This window comes from Drosophila montana, unplaced genomic scaffold (genome assembly GCF_035044405.1).
Source record: "Drosophila montana isolate Dmon_TW-CO22-7 unplaced genomic scaffold, ASM3504440v1 contig_3733_1, whole genome shotgun sequence".
In the NCBI taxonomy this organism is placed as follows: Eukaryota; Metazoa; Arthropoda; class Insecta; order Diptera; family Drosophilidae; genus Drosophila; species Drosophila montana.
The window spans coordinates 7,951,715-7,971,536 of record NW_026998620.1 but is presented as its reverse complement, the minus strand read 5'-3'; the positions used below and the strand labels follow the sequence as shown (position 1 = coordinate 7,971,536).

The window sequence follows — 19,822 nt, the reverse complement described above, 5'->3', positions numbered from 1 at the left end:
GGTTTTATGTAAACAAACAGTTTTTTGATATGCTAAACGCGGGTTATTTCAAGCTGCAGGACTTAAGCACCCAAGTTGACGTAAAACCCCTAAAATTCGCTGAGATGGACTTTATCGTGGTCTTATATGGATATGCAATGGCCATATCCCTATTGATTTTTGTATTCGAGTTGCTTGTGTATTATACTAATGTTTGTCTGCATATGTTATAAAAGTAGTCATTAAAAGTTATGTCATTAATACAAACTTAATCTGTGAGGTCTATGGTTAAATACACTTTAGCACCAACATAAGGTTAATATTTATGTTAACAAATATTCAAAAATCTATTAAAAATATGCAAATAATAAAATGTATAGAAAATGAAGTTTATAGTTCTTATATTTATTTAATACATATGTAATACGAAATTTAGTTGTTGATATGAATGGAATAAATAAAGTACTCAAACTGTAAGAGTATAATATGGGTAAACTTTTGTAACACTTACCAGGCTAGCAGTCAGTCGTTTTGGAGTCCTCAGCCATGAACGATAGTGTTCAAATCTACGCTGAGCTCCTTTCAGCCCTTGTTCGCTTCAACAGCTTTAGCACAATAGTCTATTTGGATCCTGAGGATGGAAAGGAGCGCTGCCAATTGGAAAATTGGCTATCAATAATAGGAAAGGGTATTCCTTTGCTATTGTGGAGATCAGTTGACGATCTAAAGCTGAGCAGCTTCATCAATGACCAACTTCTGGTTGTGGCTTGCTTACCTGGCGTATATCGCCTGGATTTGCTGAACACAATTTCAAGCACTTTGCGTTATATGCGGCAGACCAAACTGCTTATCGAATTGATTACCAATCAGGATGTGCCCTTGGTCAAGCGAGTGCTACAATTTTGTCTACAAAATCAGATGCTCAATGCTGCATTAATCTCTGGGAGCTTCGGGGAAACACACACGTTGTATATCTACGATGCATATCCAAGTTTCTTGCTGAAGAGTCAACAATTTACGCAGGAGTTTTTCAATTTGTATCCTGATAAAACGCTTGATTTGCATGGTTTTCGGATTCGCACAATGCCCGATCTGTCTGAGCCCAACACCATACTCTATCGCGATAAGCAAGGTAATCCTCGACTGCTTGGCTACGTGTGGAACATGCTGGAGGAATTCTCACGCAAACACAATGCCGGCTTGCAACTGATCGATGTGGTTCGAGAGGGAAAGTTCCTGAGTCACATTCAAGTATTGGATTTGGCGCGGGATAACATGGTGGATATAGCGGCCAGCGTGCAGCCTTTAACGCTGCGCCATCTGGATCGTTATCATGAGTACACATATCCAGCATATATAGCCAGCTGGTGCACAATGTTGCCCAAGGAGGCGCTCTTAGGTGTACGAGAAATATACACTTGGATGGTGCCTGCTTTTACCTTGTGTTTCCTGGCCGTGCTCTGGGCGCTCCATGAGCTCCTGCTAACTCGTTACCATCGTCATAGACGTCTGCTTGGTATAGGCTGGAAGTTTTTGGCAATTATGCTGGCTTGCAACGTCCAGGGCAGGCTGGTTACCCTATTTGTTGCACCACCTGCAAAGCCACCCATTCACAGCTTTGACGAACTCGCTAATTCCCATGTGCGCATCTTTGGAATGCGCTTCGAACACAACCTGTATGACTTTGATCTGCGCACGAGATATGCGCAAGCGTTTTACCTCAGCGACAAGGTGGCGGAGCTTTTGTTGCTGCGAAACTCCTTGAATACCACCTACGCCTATACCGTTACTCACACCAAGTGGCAGCTGTACGCGGAGCAGCAGGCATTTAGTTCCAGGCCATTGTTTTACTACTCGAAGAACTTTTGCTTCTATCAGTATGTGCCCTTCGCCTTGGTCATTCCAGAGAACTCGCCACATCGTGCCACACTTCATCATTTCATACTGCAACTGGGTCAATCGGGCTTGTACATGCACTGGGTGGCCAGGAGCTTCTACTACATGGTACAAGCGGGAAAACTGCAAATTCGGGACCTGGGCGAGGCACGTCATGTCCGCTCGTTAGTGACTGAGGACCTGCACGACGTGCTGCAAGGTTACGTACTTGGTGTGCTAATTAGCTTGACCCTCTTCGCATGCGAGCTGATTATAAGTCGGGCAAGGCATTGGCTGGACATTTAATTAGTCGTAAAAACAAATTGTGTGTTCAATTATTCTTTAGTTGGAGACAATGTCGATTATAAGCACTTTCAATTCTCATATATTTCTATGAACTCAAACGGAACGTAACTGTAAGCAATAAGCATTATTAAATATACTGAAACGTAGTTAATAAAAACCTGAAATACACCTGTAGTGGTTGAAATTAACTATACATTCCGTAATTTTTAATTCACAAAATTTTTGTATTTCTGCGCCCAACTATAACATTGCTTTAAAGATTTAAGTTCAGTTAGTTAACATATTTTCTTTGCAGTTCTGTTAATTGAATATCTGTTCACTGAACCGACTGAACTTGTTCTTCTGAGCTCTATGAGCCAAATATTCACTGTTTGCTCAATTAATCGAATTTGATTAATTGTTGTGTAAACAAATTATGTGGTCCAAGTGCTTATTGTAAATTAATGATTGCTCAAAAGAGCAAGCAACCCAATATTAGTGATACATAAAAAGTTTGTATATATTTTGGGTAACTCAGTATATCGAAAGCTTGATCAGCGTACTATCCGTCAGGGCTGATAATGCCCACCTGTGGCATTTGTTTTGGTTGACATGGGTAAAAGAAAGTTGTTGGGCAAATGCCCAATGGCCTATATAGCTGGCCAAAGGTGAGTTTAATTTGTAAGCCGTCAACGCATTTAGAGTTATTATTTTTCGAATATTTGCAGTCTAATGCATGGCCAGCGCAATGAATATTCGCGCTTGTTTAGCCATTGCAAGCGTCTTTATTGGATGCTGTTGTGGTGTTGTGTTTCTGGAGCTGCTCGTTAAATTGGATCCAGGGGCGGGTAATCTAATTACCGCTGCCCAGTTTGCATTTATTGCCCTGGAGGGATTCGTATTCACATCGAAATTTGGTAGAGCGAAACGTGTGATAAGTCTGCGGGACTATGCCCTGCTTGTGGTCATGTTCTTTGTGACCAGCGTGTGCAATAACTATGTTTTCCACTTAAATGTGCCTATGACGCTGCACATGATAATACGCGGAGGCAGTCTGATTTCGAACATGTGCCTGGGCACCATAATACTCAAACGTCAGTATCGAGTTGAGCAATATATATCCGTTATCATGATTACCCTCGGCATATTCGTCTGCACATATTTCTCTAGCCGGGATGTGGACATCGATACAGGACTTGCGACAAACTCTGACACCAACATATTTTGGTGGCTAGTGGGCGTGCTGCTGCTCGTGCTGGCGCTCTTCATTTCCTCGTACATGGGCATCACCCAAGAGCTGTTGTATCGTCGACATGGCAAGTGCGCCCGCGAGGCACTGTACTACACACATCTGCTGCCGCTGCCCGCCTTTTTGTTTATGCATGACAACATCAAAGCGCATTGGACTTTGGCCCTAGAAAGTGAACCCTACAAATTTGCTTGGCTGGGAAATGTGGCTGTGCCGCTGCTGCTGCTCTATTTGCTTGGTAATGTTCTGATGCAGCATTTGTGCATTAGCTCTGTGTATTTTCTGACCACCGAGTGCAGCTCCCTCACCGTCACATTGATTTTGACACTACGTAAATTCGTATCTTTAGTATTCTCGATTGTATTCTTCCGTAATCCGTTTACAATTTATCACTGGTTGGGCACTGTGCTCGTGTTTCTTGGCACTTTAATGTTTGCCAATGTCCTCAGTCTTTCCTTGGGTATTTCGAGAAGAAATGCTGTGAAAAATGATTAGACATTCCATTTTACAACCATACAATTAAAAGTAGTTACAAGTTTGAACAAATTATGATTTATTCTTTACATTTAAGTACAATACAAGTATATACGAAATAAAAGATCAGATTCTCATAGATCTTATTAAAAAGGACATTAAAATTAAAAACTTTACACGGGGTTCTACTAGCTTTTGTACGGTCGACCAAATGGCCATCCATTAAACAGTTTGATCAAGCGCTATAAAGGTTTCTTTGGCTTTGACTTGACATGACACTCGACATAAATACTAAAATATACACATAAATATATAAATGCACTGGTTGCCCCATGCTAAAAATTATAAGCTCCGCTTTTGTTGCAAAATGTAATACTGCTTCAGCTGCACTTGCTGATGCGTGGATGTGCGTCTACGCGGCCAGCGTTCCGGCCTCACGCTGCAGCCATTTGACAATCGACTTGTAATTGCGGTTCATCCAATCAACGCTGATGTCCACCTGTTCCACAATCTGCTGAATGGGCCTGTCGTAAGCCCAGTGCGCATCGCGCACAAATTCCTCCAGCTCGGCCAGCTGGAATTTTGTGTTCATGCGCTTGGTGACAAACTTGAGCAGCGTGTGAATGTTGGCTATCTGTGAGCCCATGCTAAAATTAAAAAAAAAATAATTAGCTAAGGCAATGTAGCTAATGTGGCCACTCTGTAGCTTACTAAATGTTTATCTCCTGCCAGTTGTTGCGCAGATAATCGAAGGCAACCTGCTGACCCACCACCGTGTTGGACACGGCTGCAAAAACACGGAATACATCCTGCTTACGTATGTGCTGACCGGCAATGGCGCGACGCAGATACCTATAGAGCAGCCAAGGTTCCTTGGAGCAGCCCAATGCACTCAGTAGCAACTCCTTCTCAGCTGGCACATTCGACTTCAAATAGCGCTCAAAGGCGAAGTCCCACTCGAACTCCGTGCCATACTGTATGGCCGAGCAATATACAATGCCACGCATATTTGGACTAATGCTGGCATTTAATATATAAGATTTTAATCGACAACAGCTATCGCTTGCAAACTTACGGATTATAAGCATCGGGATTGGGAGCCTCCAACCAGTTTTGGAATTGCTTGGTGCTCTCCGAAATGCATCTCCGGTGGCCCAGATGACAGGCCATGCTAAGTATTTCGGAGCGCTTTAACAAGAGCGGAATGTCTTCCCTACCGCGAGGCGATTCACTGAACATCACCTCGTACTGCACCTTGCGCAGCAGCTTCAACAGATAGTTCTGGAAGAGAATAGAATGTCATCTCAAGAGGATAATGCGACCTTGTCAGTTAAGATTGGACCTACCTTAAGCAAATCGTAATCCCCAGAGTTGACAAACATGGCATCGATAAAGTTGAAATTGGTAATGGCCGCCTTCCAGGGCACATGATTTGTCTCGTATGCCAAATAACGAGTAAGATTCATGGCAGTATCATATGACAGATAAGAGCCGCGTGCCAGATTCATCACATCATCAATTAGCTGGGCACGATTGGCGGGCGCAATTTCTAGATGGTTTTTTGCATCCATTAGATGTTGGGTCACCGCACGCCAGTTGTCCAGATCATAGTTGACGCGGTAGTAGCCCGTTTGCTGTATATTAAATATAAACCATTTGGCTGTGGAGAGGTTACGATTTTCCAGCTCGTAGGTTTTGGTGCGCGGCATCCACGTGGTGGGCCGTGTGTTCTCAAAGTTAAGCTCGTCTGCCGTGGTATATGTGATAGGTATCCACCAGAGCGGACGGTCGTCGATTTTGCTCCTATTGCCATAGACGAAACGAACCTGCTCCAGGCGGACGGCGTCCGAATTGGGATGACGTGAGATCTTGACCACTGGAAAGCCAGCTTGCAGTGTCCAGGTGTCCATGATAGCCTTGACGCTGGTGCTGCTATCTAACAGGCCCGAAGTTTTTGCCTCGTCGGTCAGAAAGCGCCACAGATCGTCCTGCGTGGCGGACTTATACGCCATCTTCTGCAAATACTTGCTGAGTCCACCCCGAAAGACGGCATCGGTCAGAAAGTGGCTCATCATGCGTATGACAGTGGAGCCTTTGGCATACGAAATGCGATCAAACAATTGGAAAATCTCCTGCGGATTGCCGACCTCCTGCGAGATCTTGTGCGTTGTCGCCAGGGCATCCAATTGGAATACAGTCTGCAGCTCATTGACTACAAACTCATCGAGCAGCTTCCACTCGGGCGCCACAGCATTCGCTGTCAGATACTCCATGTAGCTGGCAAAGCCCTCATTTAGCCAAATATCCGACCACCAGCTGGGCGTGACCAGATTACCGAACCACTGGTGGGCCAACTCGTGTCCAACCACGGAGGCAACGCGCTGCTTGTTGCTGGCTGTGGCCACGCCCTTATCGTACAGCATGGCCGTCTCCCGGAATGTGATAAGGCCCCAGTTTTCCATAGCTCCAGCCTGAAACTCGGGCAGCGCTATCATATCGATCTTGGGCAAAGGAAAGGCGACACCAAAATAGGTCTGAAGAAATTCGAGAATCTTAGGACCCACGCTCAGCGCATATTCGGCGGTTTGAATGGCATCGGCACGGGCCCAGACAGAAAAGTTGCCAGACGACATGTGCGAAAAATCAGATATGGCATAGGCCACCAGATACGTGGACATGGGCAGCGATTCCGCGAAGTGATCCCACACATAACCGGGTAACGATTCGCTGTATAATTAGGGTGTTAATTGGATTACATTTCTCTTATTATTTTTTTCTAATTAATAAAGAATCCTTACTGATTATTGCTGTGGATAATGGGCATGTTGGAGATGGTTGTCATGTTACGTGGGCGTGCTATGTGCAGCGTAAAATTCGCCTTAAGTGCCGGCTCATCGAAACAGGGAAAGGCGCGGCGGGCGTCCGTTGCCTGAAACTGTGTGGAAGCCACCCACCTGTGAGTCATACGAAAAACACAAATCTTTAGTTAGAGAATTTAACAAGCTGATGCCACGTAGCTCACCTGGTCTCATTGTACATCATATAGGAGCTGCGATAGAAGCCCTGCAAGTAGTCCTTTATAATGCCCGAGAAGCGAATGTGCACCACATATTCTGATCCTCGATGCAATTTATCGTACAGCTGAATGACAAAGAACTGCTTGGCCCCGATCAGGTACTGCTTATGGATGCGTAGACTCTCCGATTTCCACTCGTCCTTGCCGCTGGGCAGCGCACGATAGACGGCCACATCGTTGCGTGTTATGTTCAGATCCTCGGTGTGCATGGTTATGTTGTAGCAGTCCTCGAGCACAAGCACACGGATCTGTACGCTGCCGGTGAAGCTGAAATTGCCGCTCATCTGCGGCTCCAGCGTGATATTGTACTTGAGCGGCTGTATGGAGCGGGGCAGGCGAACATCCTGATCGTATTTGGGTCCATCGCTGGCGTCATGCGCGTGCTTTGAGTTGCGCAAATTAACGCTGGTGCAAACAATATCCTCGCCGGTTGCAGGCTCCAGATCGGCGCAAGTCGCAAAATTATATACAATAAAGCCAACGGCGAGTATCGTGCAAGCGAAGAAGGATGCCAACAGCACCGCCGTCGTCACGGACACGGTGTACCGTCGGCCCATGCGGGAGCAAGTGGCTGCTGCTGCGGGTCCGCTGCTGCCAGCGGGAGTGCCCAGGGAATTGCCATGTCGGCTCTCCATGCTCAGATTCTCGTGCAGTGGCATTTCCTTAACGACCATGTCGACGCCTTAGCCTGTGCACAGGAAGAAGTTATCGATTAGTAAGTGTGGAGTGCACCACTTCCGTTTACCACTTCCGCTGCAATTTACAAAGCCTAATTGATAGCTCGTTGTGGTCGTAATGCATTCAGTAATTCGATATGCATCTGCAGGTTGCAATCTGAATCCCAGCCATGGCCACTTCAGTGGTTTCCCACAACCCCCTGGACTTGCGGCTGAGTCTTGCAACGTTGATCAAATCGTGCATATATGCACGTTTATTGTGGTCAAGACAAAGACAAAGGGTTGCACATGATATTAGTTCAAAGTATATGTGCATAATTATATAATTTACCCCTTAAAAGAATTCTAGCTGAGTAAGTATCTCAAACTTCCCCCCTTCTCGATTTTCACGAGTCTGTCAACATTATTCTTGTTTTTATATTTTGTTCGATCGATTTTAAACTAATTTTCAAAGATCTTTGAGAGAATTTAATTTATACGTACCACGGACAAGGCCGGGGTTTACCCGCTAGTATATAGAATAATATTTTATTCTATATACTAATATTATTATATTATTAACAACATTTATCGTGTAACACTCTAATACATGAATAAACAATCTACAAGTATATCCAAATAAATATAGATAAATAATTCATTCTTGTTACTTCTAAAACAAGCTGTTACAACAGCTCATTTAATGCTTTTTTATTCACACTTTTCTTTCCCATTTTAAATGCTCCACTTTAGGCTTTGGCATAAAGTAAACATCAGATGCTCCAGTATCCATCTATCTACCTGCATAATTCACATCCACTCTCAAAATTTTCATTTTCATTTTCATTCAGGACAACGTACGCTTATTTCAAGTTTAGAAGTTCTTTTAATGTGTATTTCACACTTAATCCAAGCCTTTTCCTACTCTCGTAACATTGACGGAAAATGTTCGGATCGAGGAAATTCGAAATATAATTAAGAACATTGCGTGACGGAATATTCCTATAATTATATGAAAAAACCGTTATAAATACAATTCCGCTAATATTTGTATTTAGAACGGCTTTTTGTTCTCTGTGTTATAGTTACAAATAAATGCATTCTTATAAACACATGTGAGTTGTAAAAGTATATACATACATATATGTAAATTTTTGACGTAACGACAAGACCTGTTTTTATTTAGTCGACGAACTATCTAGTTAGTACGTCAAGGCACTAAAACATGTCTGCTGTAGATATATTGTCTCAGATGAGTATTTTATCTTATGGAATTCCCATTTTTATGTTAGCAAGACGATTTTCATGAATTACATGTTAATTCCCAATGATAAATTCTATGGATTCCGAGTAATTAACAGCAGGTTTAACCAATTCCAACCTGTTGCGAGGCATAATATATAAAGTAGTGTGAATTTTATAATACTCTTTTAATGGAAAGGTCAGTGTCCAGTCTATGGCCCCATAATCTGTGGCTATGGTTATCAAGAAGTCATGGTCAATCCACATCGAAATATATGTATTTATTTATGTACATATAATATGTTCGGTATGTTATGTACATATAATAATTGCTAGTGTTTATGCGTTTTTATAAAAAGATTAGTCAGAATGATTGTCAAGTTGTGCTTTAAATGAGACAATAGTGACAACAATCAGTAATATATTATTCAATACGTAAGTAAAGTACGCAAGAAAATGTTGTTATCCCTCAGTCTCAATAGACAAGAGCGTACTAATGAATTCATGATTAAATTCTATAAATCCAATATTTGTATTATTTATATGAGCCCAATTCATATTGACTTAGACTGTAAACTAGATAACATATTATTAAAGTTTTATCTGAGAAAAACCTGATATTCTGTTACTAAAACAGTTGCGTTTATCTACATTTACATGTATGTACATATGTAATTGTTGTTGTTATTATTTATATAAGTAAAGGATATCTATAAGCTTAACTAACACTAGCAACTATGACCTTCGCCTAAGAATAATTCTAATTTTAAATTATCAATGCATGAGGTTGCTAAAAAAAGATATTCAAAAATAAAATTAAATCAATTGATATGGTTTTTCCAGTCAGAAAACTCTTGAGGCTTTGTAATTTTTCTGATATTAATTAAGTGCTGGCAAAAGTAAATCGTCATTATTTTTAATAATTCAATATTTATATCTGGGAAAATGTCATGTAAAAATACAGTAAAATACAACAAGGTACAGAATAAAAACGTGTTCCACTCATTTGCATATATGTACGTACGTATCGGAATATATGTACATGAGTAAGTGTGCCCGAATGCCGGCTAATTGAGTTTTGACATTAATTTGATCTGTTGGCTGCTGCAAATTGCTACAATTAAACGCTGGCCACTCTGGCAGCATTGCCGACACTTTGACCTTCATTAAAAAGAGAAACAACTGAGATGATACGACGCCCGCGTATGTAGCTCATATGTCTACGCTTTTCCGATGGGGGTCAGAGGTCCCACTGCGAGGGTTCAATTTATAGCAATATTTTATTGACCAAATGCGTAAACCCGATGATGATTATGATGATGACGCTGTCTGGCTGGTCGAGTAATTATTAACACACAAGGACATATGTATAATGCGAAGCGCCTTTAGCTGCGTATGGCCACACACATCCGTCACATTACAGTGAATCCTTCCTTGAGCGGATATTATACATATATAGAAAAGTTGCGTTGCCTCTAGAAGCGTTTAGATAAATATACCGTCAGCGGTGTTTATGTCCACCGAAGGGAAAAGTGAGGAAAAAGAATTTTCCAAAAATAACCTAATGTCCGTTCGTTAGCAGAATTTTTACTGTATCAGCATGATGGAAACATCAAAACACATTTAATCGGTGGCTTCCCCGCGGCGCTGCTTTTAATCTGTTGCTATCTGTGGCACTCTCACGCGTTTAAGAGGCACACACGAGACTATAAAAAGTATATTTATTGCACGTTGGATGTGATGATTATGATCATAATGATGTCTAATGGGGGGCGGGGGCGCTGTTTGTGTGGCGTCCATCTGTCTCAGGTCTCTCTTCACCCATACATATTTGCGCGCTACAAATGAAGAAGTGATCACGGACTGGACAGGCCAATTTGCACTTGTGCACTAATTAAATTTCGGCAGCAGTAAATTCAGAAATCACAAAATTAAACAAATTTTTTTTTCTAGAAAATGTTTATAAAGTTTTTATGAGTTCGATCTATGAATGGTTATAGAAATAAAGAAACTAGTACCTAATAAAGGAAATGTTGGTATTTTATTTATTTATCCTGCGTGAGCTGCCATAAATGATGCCTACAAATCCACACATACGTACATACACATAATAAATATGTATATATTCACATATATGTACATATGTAGTTGTAGATATCATGTTATAAAGCCGGCACCGAGTAGCCCATTTGTGTTTATGTTTAACAGATGCAAAATGCTGTCTGATGCTGGAGATGTGCGCGAAACACATCAACAGCTAAAATGGAAATTGTATACAAAATAAACAAATTAGAAATGTGCAGAAATAAAAATGATATTAAATGAAGTGTTGATAAGTTCACGGTTTATACGTTGTATGTACACAAATAAATACACATATATATACATATATTTATTTAATTATGTATACATATATATTATGTATACATCTACTTGTCTTTTCGTAGTGGCCCACTGTTTCTGTTGCAGAATACATATATATGGATCTTGTCTGGATTTGGGGCCCAAAGAACACAAAATCCATTATAAATTTACATTTAAAAAAAAATAATTGCAGCGTTAACCACGCTGGATTTGAGTTTTACCTCTTCTTCTGCCTGCGGTGGCACAGCTCTCCTTACACTCCCACAGATTCTACAAGTTTACAGTTATGTGCAGTTTGTCTTATGCTTTGGCGGCGCAACTGCAATCGAGTATGACAATAAATACTCCCACACACTTGCACACACACTGTCAAGCAGTAGCCAGTGGTGGTCACCAACACAATTGCAAACTTAAAATTTCCTAGATTTTTAGCGGTCAAGGCTACAATTTCACAGGCGCACGTTGATAATTGAATTAAAGTAAACAAATCTTTTTTCCAGGAAGATGAATTGGATTTCTGCGCTGACGTTGTTGGCTTATATACATAAATGCAATTTGTCCAAGTATAACATTAGCCAGCGAGCACTAGCAACACGAAAGTCAACACAACCGTTACGCGTAACGACCGACCGAGAACTGAAAGCGCAACAGCAGCGACAACATAATTGTAGCCAGCGTACGTGTAGATCGAAATCGAAACAAGAGAGGAAGAGAGTAACAGCTCTGACCCATGTGTGGGTGAGAAACAGACAGTGAAATAGCAAGCAGTCGCGTAATTATGCAAATTATTATTATATAGAACTTCCTAATGTGCTGAAAACCCGATTTACACATAAAACATAAATATATACAAGCTTAAATACGTATCTCCTTTAATATAATGTATTCACTCAAATAAATTTAAATATGAAGAGAAATGAAAACAATAAATTTAAATAAATTTTATTATTAATAACAAATATTGGAACAAATATTTTTGGAGTGTAATTTTAGAAATCATCTATAAATTTATGAAATGAATTGATTCAAAACACATTTAATATATAATAAAAGAAAAACTACACGCACTTACAATTTTGAAGCGGGTAACGGTTTAATTGCAGCAGGCTATCTCATTAAAGTATCGATATATAATATTGCATATGTATCGCATTAGGACTCGGCTGCTTTTGTCACTTTGCCATCCCTATGCCGTTTTATTATTATTGTTTGTATACTTGCTGCTAAAAGATGCATTTAAATGTTGTCTACGTCACTGTTGGCACTACAAAATTCGATGCACTAATTGATGCCATGTCCTCAAACCAGGTGCTGTGCGCATTGCAAGATCTCAAATGCCAAAAGCTTGTGCTGCAACATGGAAACTCCACACCGGTGGCCGAGTCCGAAATTCGGCGTATCAATGAGAATTATGGCATTCAAGTGGAGCAATACAAATTTCGCCCTAATGTGGAGGATATTAGGGCTGCTGATCTGATCATTGGACATGCTGGCGCCGGTACATGCATGGATATATTGAATAATGGCAAGGCAGGACTAATCGTAGTCAATGACGAACTGATGGACAACCATCAGCTGGAATTAGCGCGTCAATTGGCATCTGAGAACTACTTGTACTACTGCAGAGTGCACGAGGTTGGCAGTAAAATAGGCAATTTGGACTTTGGAGCTCTAAGGCCCTACGAACCAGCCACAAAGAATATGCAAATGTTTATAGACGCATTAAAAGAACTGATGAGCCAATAGTATTTAAACGGTTTTTGTTTTGGCGCTGACGCCTGCAGCGGGCGCTTTAGATATATATATATTTATATTAATGAGTAAACACGATAAACGACTATGAAGAACGTTAGACAATGTAATAGGGCTATACGTTGCATAAATTCACGATTATTAATTATATAAATAGAACGATTAATAAGTAGATTTCTATTAAATTCCATTAGATTGGCATATTATATGTACTTATTTAACTGCATAAGCGATGAGACTCTCTACATGCTTTGGTTGCTGTTCATATCTCGTCGACCGTCTATTCGGTCTCACCGGCGACTGCGCTACCATTTTCAATGATGCTCTCAAACGAAAAGGGCGCAAAGGCATAGCCCTGACCCATATAGAATTTGCTCTGGAACTCCACCCTGCAAAAGGCAACAGCATTAATTTTAATTTTCAACTCTTTGGATATCAGACATACCAGTGCAGACGCAGCGTATGCAGAAATGCGGAAAGACCCTCCATTAAAACTAAAATGCCCACGGTCAAAACAGCCCAGAAGGCAAACACAACGGTCAAAAAGATGCCGCCAAGCCAGCCCTCCTTGTTTAAGCCCAGAGACAAAACCATTGTCCACAAGACCTCGGCAAGTTCTGAAAAATAAAGTTAAATGTATTTGCATATCGAACATGAGCGATTGATTTGACTTACGGGCATGTGCCAAGGAGAGAGCCCACAAACGCAAATACGATGCAGTGTGCGATACGGAACCCAGCACATATTCAATCGTGTGTATGCCCTGGTGTATGAATATCTCTGACATCTCCTCCTCGTCATGGTGTCCGCCGCCTCCACCATTCGACATGCCGCCGACTTCAGCATCAGATGAGCCGCCAGTTATGGGCTGTACCTGTTTGAATGTTAGAGTTGATGTATTAGTTACAGACTCGGGCACTTTTTCTTAGGATTTGTGGTACAACAAACGACAAGACTAACCTCTTCCTGTAGCATTTGGGTTGGTGTTTAGTTTATTCGTTTGTTGCGTGTTTTTTTGGATGTGGTTGATTGGTTAGTTAGGGGGCAAGGGCAGGGCATAAATAAACAGAAGTGCAAACACAAGAATTTTTTGTTAATGTAGGCACATGTACCCTGGTTTGAAATTTAACGAAGATGTGATGTGGATTGAATGGTGAAAGGATTGGCAAGAATGCATGAAACGCCGGGTATGACAGCAGCTATGCAGTATCATGTACTTACGTTGGCCAGCTTACGCGCCTGCATAATCTTGATGGGCTTGCCTAGCAGCATGACCGGAATACAGGCGAGAGCGATCAATACAAAAACAGTCTGGAAAAATGGTTGTCCCCAAAACATATAGACTTCGCAGTTTTTTCCCGGCGGCTTAGAAGTCTTAAACAGAACCATATCGATGAATGTAATTAGAATTGATGGCGCACATGCCTCCGTCATGGGGACTACAATAAGAAAGATATTAAATATTGGCAACAAGCAGTTAACACCTAATCTTACATGTGTTGGTAGCCCCGTAACGATTCCATTTGATAAACATAAGCAGTACCATGTAGAAGAAGAGCACCAGCAAGAACACCAGCTGTGGAATGAACTCGTAGATCAGCGACAGGCGATTACGGAAATATGTATGATTGTGCCAGCTCATGATGACGCCAAAGATCATGTGCAATACCCCAAATATAATGGATATCTTCATTTTGTAGGCATTTTGAAAGACGATCTTATTGGATGTGGCCACCTGCCAAATGGGATCCAAGCCAAACGGATATGGTGTCCCCTCGTAATCGCTGGTAGCTGGACTCAACTGTAAAAAGTTGTTATTCCAAACTGTCGACTTATTATACGACAGATGCCAATGCGAGCCGAATATGTTAAGCGACTTGGAGAAAATGTCATTGTAGATGAGGCCCGTATACATGGAAAAGGCGCCCATCAGGAAAATGATGTAGCGACCGGCAAAGAAAATGTTCCAAATTTCATTGTCCGTTTTCTGGGCAGCCAAGCCCTTCTCCTTGCGTATCATCCAGAGGCCAAATAGAGCCATTATGGCTCCGTGGCCCAAATCGCCAAACATGACCGCGAACAGAAATGGAAAGGTAATGATGGTATAGGGTGCCGGATTCATTTCCCGATAGCTGGCTACACCGTATGCATCGATTAGCGCCTGAAAGGCCTTGGTAAACTTGTTGGTGCGATTATATGTGGGCGGATTCTCGAATGTCTGCATCCGATTCAGAATTGGCGGCACCGATGAACCCGAACGCTCAGTGCCACGTCGCAGCGCCAGCTGAATGGTCTCAATGTCGAGCAGCGGCACCCAGCACTCAGCAATCAGACACTTCTGAGTCACGTCCAGATTGAAAAGATTCAGCGTATGATAAATGGCCTTAATTTTGCGCACCTTGACGAACCAGTTCTTCAGATTTTTGGCTGCTGCAACCAGGACACGATGACGATGATCCTGCGTCTGGCCGAGCACCGTATTCAGATCCTCAATGCGTGTCATGACACCCATGGCCATTTCACGACGATCGGCTGGCGCCTCAGGGCAAGGATAGAGCGTCGCGCGGAAACCCTCGCAGATCTTCTTTACGCGCGTTTTTAGCTGATCGCCTTGAAAGAAAATGATGAACACCGACTTGTACACCTGATCGCCCTGAAGAATGCATTGAAAAAGTTGAATAGCAGTTGAAATGTTACCTTCTCTACTTTCTACTTACATTGGTGGGATCTTCTAGCGGCGACTCAATCATGGCCTGGCGCAGAAATACATTGCCGCGGCAGGCGCGCCACAGCATGCGCTCAAAGGCCGGCAGCTTCTCCCGCAAAATGACGCCGGCCACAAAGCTATGAGAGATCAAAGATTAATGGACGTGCATTTGTTGAGGGTTTCTATCTATCAATCCGGTTAGTTACGGTAAAAAGGAAAACTAAACTCTCAAGCACAAATACCAATGAACGTAGCATGGAATGGAACGTGGCGATAACATTTACAAGGAGCACATGTTTTTTTTTGGGGAATATCTTTTTTATGTTTTTTTAAGGGGGCGTATGCGGCGAGCGAAGCCAATGACCACTGTGACATGTCTCTATATACAGTTTATGAGCATGAGTATTCCTAGTCTAAATTTTGAATTGTGGGATACCAACCAGGGCAGATAATCCTCACGTTCAATCGATTTTTCCATAAAACTAAACAATTGATAAAGAATTTATCTCGATTTGATCATATAGACGGATGTTTTTTTTTTTTGTTTTGTTTTGGGAAGAGAGGAACAGAAGAGAGAACGGTGTTGGTTTTAGTTTTTTTTTTTTTGCGTAAGGATAGGATTCTTTTTTTTTTTTTAACAGAAAATTATTGCTCCGAAAGGGTTTAAGAGGGAGACTCCAAAATATAAGCCCGACATCGATAAAGTTTTGGTGTTGGATCATTTGATGCTTTGGTGTCACATTTGATGCGGATTCGTTGTGGCATAAGCGCAGCGTCTTTAATTGGTTAGTTGGCGGCGTAAAGCAATAATTTTTTGTTTCATATAATTAATGTAACGTAATTAATTGCATGGCAGTGGCCAAATGTACGTAGCTATTGTATGCACGTGGCTGGATACATACCCAAGCTGTACGGGACCCATGGATGCACCGGCGGTGCGCACCTCATCGGTGATGAGGGCGCGCGTCATCGACTCGGTGGTGTGGTTCAGGCCGCCCTCCTGCTAGAAATTGTTTTAAAAATTTGTTGTTTGTTTTCTTTTGGCGACAATTCTGTGATAACACCAGCATCTTTGTGAATCAAAGTACATACATATATGCTTAGTTTATGCGATTAGTAGCTTGGCTGGTTAAATAAAGCTTCCCGCCTCCAAATCTTTGTGGTTTGTGGATGGGTATGGGTACGGGTAGGAAAGGATGGGGGGCAATAACCATCACCAGAACAATCATTGACCTTAAGCTAAAACACATACACGTGCATATATACACATTTACATATTACAATAAAAGGTTTCGCTGAACAGAACCTAACCTACACACACACACACACACATACACGCACACGTACAGAAAATACTCCATTATATTTAAATATTTAATGTATAGATAGGATGCATAGCTGTACAAAGATAACGACACGCAAAATAGCCATGGAGAATGAGAGCGAGCGAGCGAGTCGGGTTTGGTTTGCTTTGGTTTTGCTCTAAATTTGACAAATAAATAATTTTTTGTTTTGTTGATTTTTTTTATCATTTGGTAAATGCGCAGGCTGAGTTTAGTTTTCCATTGGTATCTGGTTTGGTTGGCAGTTCTTGTTTGCTGAGTGATCGACTAATTCATTGAGGTTTCAATATTTACCCAAGCTTCAAATTTTGGCCAGGCTGATTGGCGCGCACGCCCTCCTCGCCCAACAGCTGCGCTTGCTCATCCTCGTTCTGGTTGTCGGCCATCTGCAGATAGCGTCGATATTGTTTTGATGAATGTGTGGAAGATTTGTAAACCATTGGCACCGACTGGCAACACAATCGGGCGGAAAAACGTGGTGGTGGTGTTGTTGTTGTTGTTGTTGTTGTGGTGGTGGTGGTGGTGTTTATTGGGGGTGTTGGTTTTGATTTGGTTTGTGCATTTGCAGGGTTCGGGGTTTTGGTTCGTTTGTATTGGGTATATTGAATTGATTTGATTGATATGGAAAATAAAACGTAAAAACAAATAATATAAAATAAACAAAAATATAAAACAATTAACGCTAATCAAATGTATGTACAATAGCTGCACACATGTACACATACGTATAAGATAAAGAACGTAAGTCAGGCATGCGCAGAAAAAGAATATATAAATATATATATAAATAGAATAACTAAGCTTAAACTAAAGCTAACTTGGGCACAGAAAAATATACCAACTAAAGAGTGTACAGACATTTGTATAAATATGCATATAATATATAGGCTTGGACATGTTGGCGGTGGTAAGTGCTGCATGTATTATGTTGTTCTGTTGTATTGCGATTACAATTAAATAAATAATACTTTGGGAAAAGTTTGTGAAATTATATACCAAAGCTGCACCATTTGTGTTGTCAGGCTGGGTTATTGGTTAGCAAGTTATTGCCATATGTTAATTAGAAAATTTAGTGCCAACTGCTTTCGGAAAGCCTTTGCCACGTAGTCGCATATATATAATCTTAAATATGTGTTAGCCGGCGACCCCTATAAGAGATGTTAGCCAATAACCGCATGCATACCTCATCGAAGAAGACCTGCGTCTTGCGCAGTATATGCTTCAGCTCGGTCAGCTCCAGAAAGTTGCGTTTCAATGCTTCCGCATTTTGGTTGACCTCACGCAGCTCGTTCTCAAGTTTCTCAAAGGTGGCCTGAAATGGAAACGACAGCCATATAAGAAGAAAGGTGTTGAAAATCGCAACAGACTTGCCTCCAAGTCAATCATCTCGCGTGGCTGTGGTGCTTCGGGACTCTCGCCGGTGTCCAGCATGGGTATGCCATCCTTCTTGATCTCCTTCTCCAAGTAGCGCAATTTGCGCTCCATCTCATCGCAACGGCGCACCTCATTCACAAATTTACGTTGAAATGCATTCACGTCCGGGTTGAGCTGTGTGCATACATAATTAAGTTGATTATTCTTTGTTTGTTGTTTTTTTTTTATGCCAAATTGCACTCACATCACGAAACTGGACCAGTCCCAGCTCGCCGAGCTCCGAGACGCAGGCATAGGCCGCTTCGCTCTGTAGGAAGAGCTGACAGAGCGCCATCTCCTCGCTACGGAATAATGAACCCATTTTGACAGCTCAGCAGTCTGTAGCTAATTACAAGTGGCTGCAAAAAACCAAAATAAAAAAAAACCAATTTAAACACAACAATAACAATAAAAAAATAAGAACTTCTTAGGGCTATTATTATAAATAGCTATGAATCATTGAACATTTATCGATTTTAGGTGAATATTGTAATTACAATTCTTTGACCACAATTTCCTTGTTTTTTTTATTTGCTTAAATTATTTTTTCTCTTTTTCTTTATCAACGTCACTTTTGTGGCGAAATGTGAGAATGTTCCAACTAAATACTTGATACTAATGGAAATATCCCTATACAGATTTATTGATTTTTCAATTGTGTGGCAGATTAAACGAAAGTGCTGCGTGGTATATGTTGGCGTTTTTGATGAACCTTTCCATTCCTAGTATCGACACTCAATGTTGTGTGATGAAAAAAAACCAAGTTGCTATTTTACTTCGCTTAGTCGTACAGTTAACTTTTACTACTGGCTTAAACTCTTACTTGCACAAGTCACAACTTCTAATTACCAATTTCTTTTAATATTTAGTCTCTCAGCAGCAGTGTGACCGAAGTTGGATATAGCTAAAAAACATTGGTCAAGATGCAACAAAATGCAAAAATACTAACGCGTATATATATAGTTTAAGCCACTTAAAAGCCTATATTTGCATTGAAAAATAAAAATATCAGATATTAATGGAAAACAAATCGTAATGTTTACTTAAAAGCTAAAAGTTAATTCTAGTAAGCCAGAACTAGTTCCTGCAACTAACGGTTATCGATAGCATGAACATGAATATTAAGCGCGCACATTTAAAACGCATTTTCAACAATAAGCAAAACGTATAGTTTTTGAAATGCTTGAAATACATACTGAATAATTAAAATATATTGGAAGACTATTAAAAATGTGCTGTTCAAATTAAAACCATTGACTTGTTTATTCTACATTTTTCAGCCCTAAATGTTTTTCATGGCAAAGTTAATTTCGCATAGGTAACGCAAAAAATGCATTAATGCAAGGCAATTAGTTTTAGTTTTAATTTGCATTTATTATGTACTTATTTAATGAATGGCCAACGTTG

At 41.0% G+C, this 19,822-nt stretch overlaps 4 protein-coding genes across 11 annotated transcripts; 2 read left to right on the top strand and 2 right to left on the bottom strand.

Annotated features, from left to right (window-relative positions):
• The first annotated feature begins 2,663 nt into the window (after positions 1-2,663).
• Positions 2,664-4,210, top strand: LOC135436079 (UDP-xylose and UDP-N-acetylglucosamine transporter). Of its 2 annotated transcripts, XM_064693507.1 has the most exons (3): positions 2,664-2,807; positions 2,868-3,233; positions 3,310-3,452. In XM_064693507.1, the coding sequence occupies exons 2-3, from the start codon at positions 2,876-2,878 to the stop codon at positions 3,372-3,374; spliced, it is 423 nt and encodes a 140-aa protein (XP_064549577.1). In that variant the 5' UTR covers positions 2,664-2,807; positions 2,868-2,875; the 3' UTR covers positions 3,375-3,452. The 2 variants fall into 2 exon arrangements, with proteins under 2 accessions (XP_064549577.1, XP_064549575.1); XM_064693505.1 differs by having other exon boundaries at positions 2,868-4,210.
• superdeath (Suppressor of ER stress-induced death) lies at positions 3,925-11,823 on the bottom strand. The gene is made up of 7 exons (XM_064693504.1): positions 11,422-11,823; positions 6,885-7,626; positions 6,661-6,816; positions 5,209-6,589; positions 4,938-5,143; positions 4,574-4,882; positions 3,925-4,509 (listed from the first exon to the last, which is right to left on the bottom strand). The coding sequence occupies exons 2-7, from the start codon at positions 7,610-7,612 to the stop codon at positions 4,275-4,277; spliced, it is 3,015 nt and encodes a 1,004-aa protein (XP_064549574.1). The 5' UTR covers positions 7,613-7,626; positions 11,422-11,823; the 3' UTR covers positions 3,925-4,274.
• A 558-nt stretch (positions 11,824-12,381) lies between these two features.
• On the top strand, positions 12,382-12,948 carry Alg13 (Alg13 UDP-N-acetylglucosaminyltransferase subunit). The gene has a single exon (XM_064693421.1). It carries the CDS (start codon positions 12,431-12,433, stop codon positions 12,944-12,946), a length of 516 nt encoding a protein of 171 aa, XP_064549491.1. The 5' UTR covers positions 12,382-12,430; the 3' UTR covers positions 12,947-12,948.
• A 9-nt stretch (positions 12,949-12,957) lies between these two features.
• On the bottom strand, positions 12,958-19,281 carry Vha100-1 (V-type ATPase subunit a family protein Vha100-1). Of its 7 annotated transcripts, none has more exons than XM_064693415.1 (12): positions 19,239-19,256; positions 18,621-18,774; positions 18,374-18,550; positions 18,186-18,314; positions 16,562-16,662; positions 16,100-16,141; positions 15,670-15,796; positions 14,447-15,605; positions 14,174-14,391; positions 13,628-13,826; positions 13,398-13,569; positions 12,958-13,341 (listed from the first exon to the last, which is right to left on the bottom strand). In XM_064693415.1, the coding sequence occupies exons 2-12, from the start codon at positions 18,735-18,737 to the stop codon at positions 13,233-13,235; spliced, it is 2,550 nt and encodes an 849-aa protein (XP_064549485.1). In that variant the 5' UTR covers positions 18,738-18,774; positions 19,239-19,256; the 3' UTR covers positions 12,958-13,232. The 7 variants fall into 7 exon arrangements, with proteins under 7 accessions (XP_064549485.1, XP_064549486.1, XP_064549484.1 ...); XM_064693416.1 differs by having other exon boundaries at positions 16,562-16,659; XM_064693414.1 differs by lacking the exons at positions 16,100-16,141; positions 16,562-16,662; positions 19,239-19,256 and adding exons at positions 17,297-17,451; positions 19,265-19,281.
• Between the last annotated feature and the right edge of the window lie 541 nt (positions 19,282-19,822).

Bases quoted from the DNA above. Each gene is read 5' to 3' on its own strand.
- Vha100-1 (XM_064693414.1), bottom strand. From the start codon at position 18,737: ATGGGTTCATTATTCCGTAGCGAGGAGATGGCGCTCTGTCAGCTCTTC. The intron at 17,452-18,185 runs GTATGCATGCGG...TTGTGTTGCCAG, and splicing joins CGCAGGTCTTCTTCGATGAG to TCGGTGCCAATGGTTTACAA. The intron at 14,392-14,446 runs GTAAGATTAGGT...TTCTTATTGTAG, and splicing joins TTACGGGGCTACCAACACAT to TCCCCATGACGGAGGCATGT.
- LOC135436079 (XM_064693505.1), top strand. From the start codon at position 2,876: ATGGCCAGCGCAATGAATATTCGCGCTTGTTTAGCCATTGCAAGCGTC.
- superdeath (XM_064693504.1), bottom strand. From the start codon at position 7,612: ATGGTCGTTAAGGAAATGCCACTGCACGAGAATCTGAGCATGGAGAGC. The intron at 5,144-5,208 runs GTAGGTCCAATC...ATTCTCTTCCAG, and splicing joins GGGATTACGATTTGCTTAAG to AACTATCTGTTGAAGCTGCT. The intron at 4,883-4,937 runs GTAAGTTTGCAA...ATTAAATGCCAG, and splicing joins AATCCCGATGCTTATAATCC to CATTAGTCCAAATATGCGTG.
- Alg13 (XM_064693421.1), top strand. From the start codon at position 12,431: ATGCATTTAAATGTTGTCTACGTCACTGTTGGCACTACAAAATTCGAT.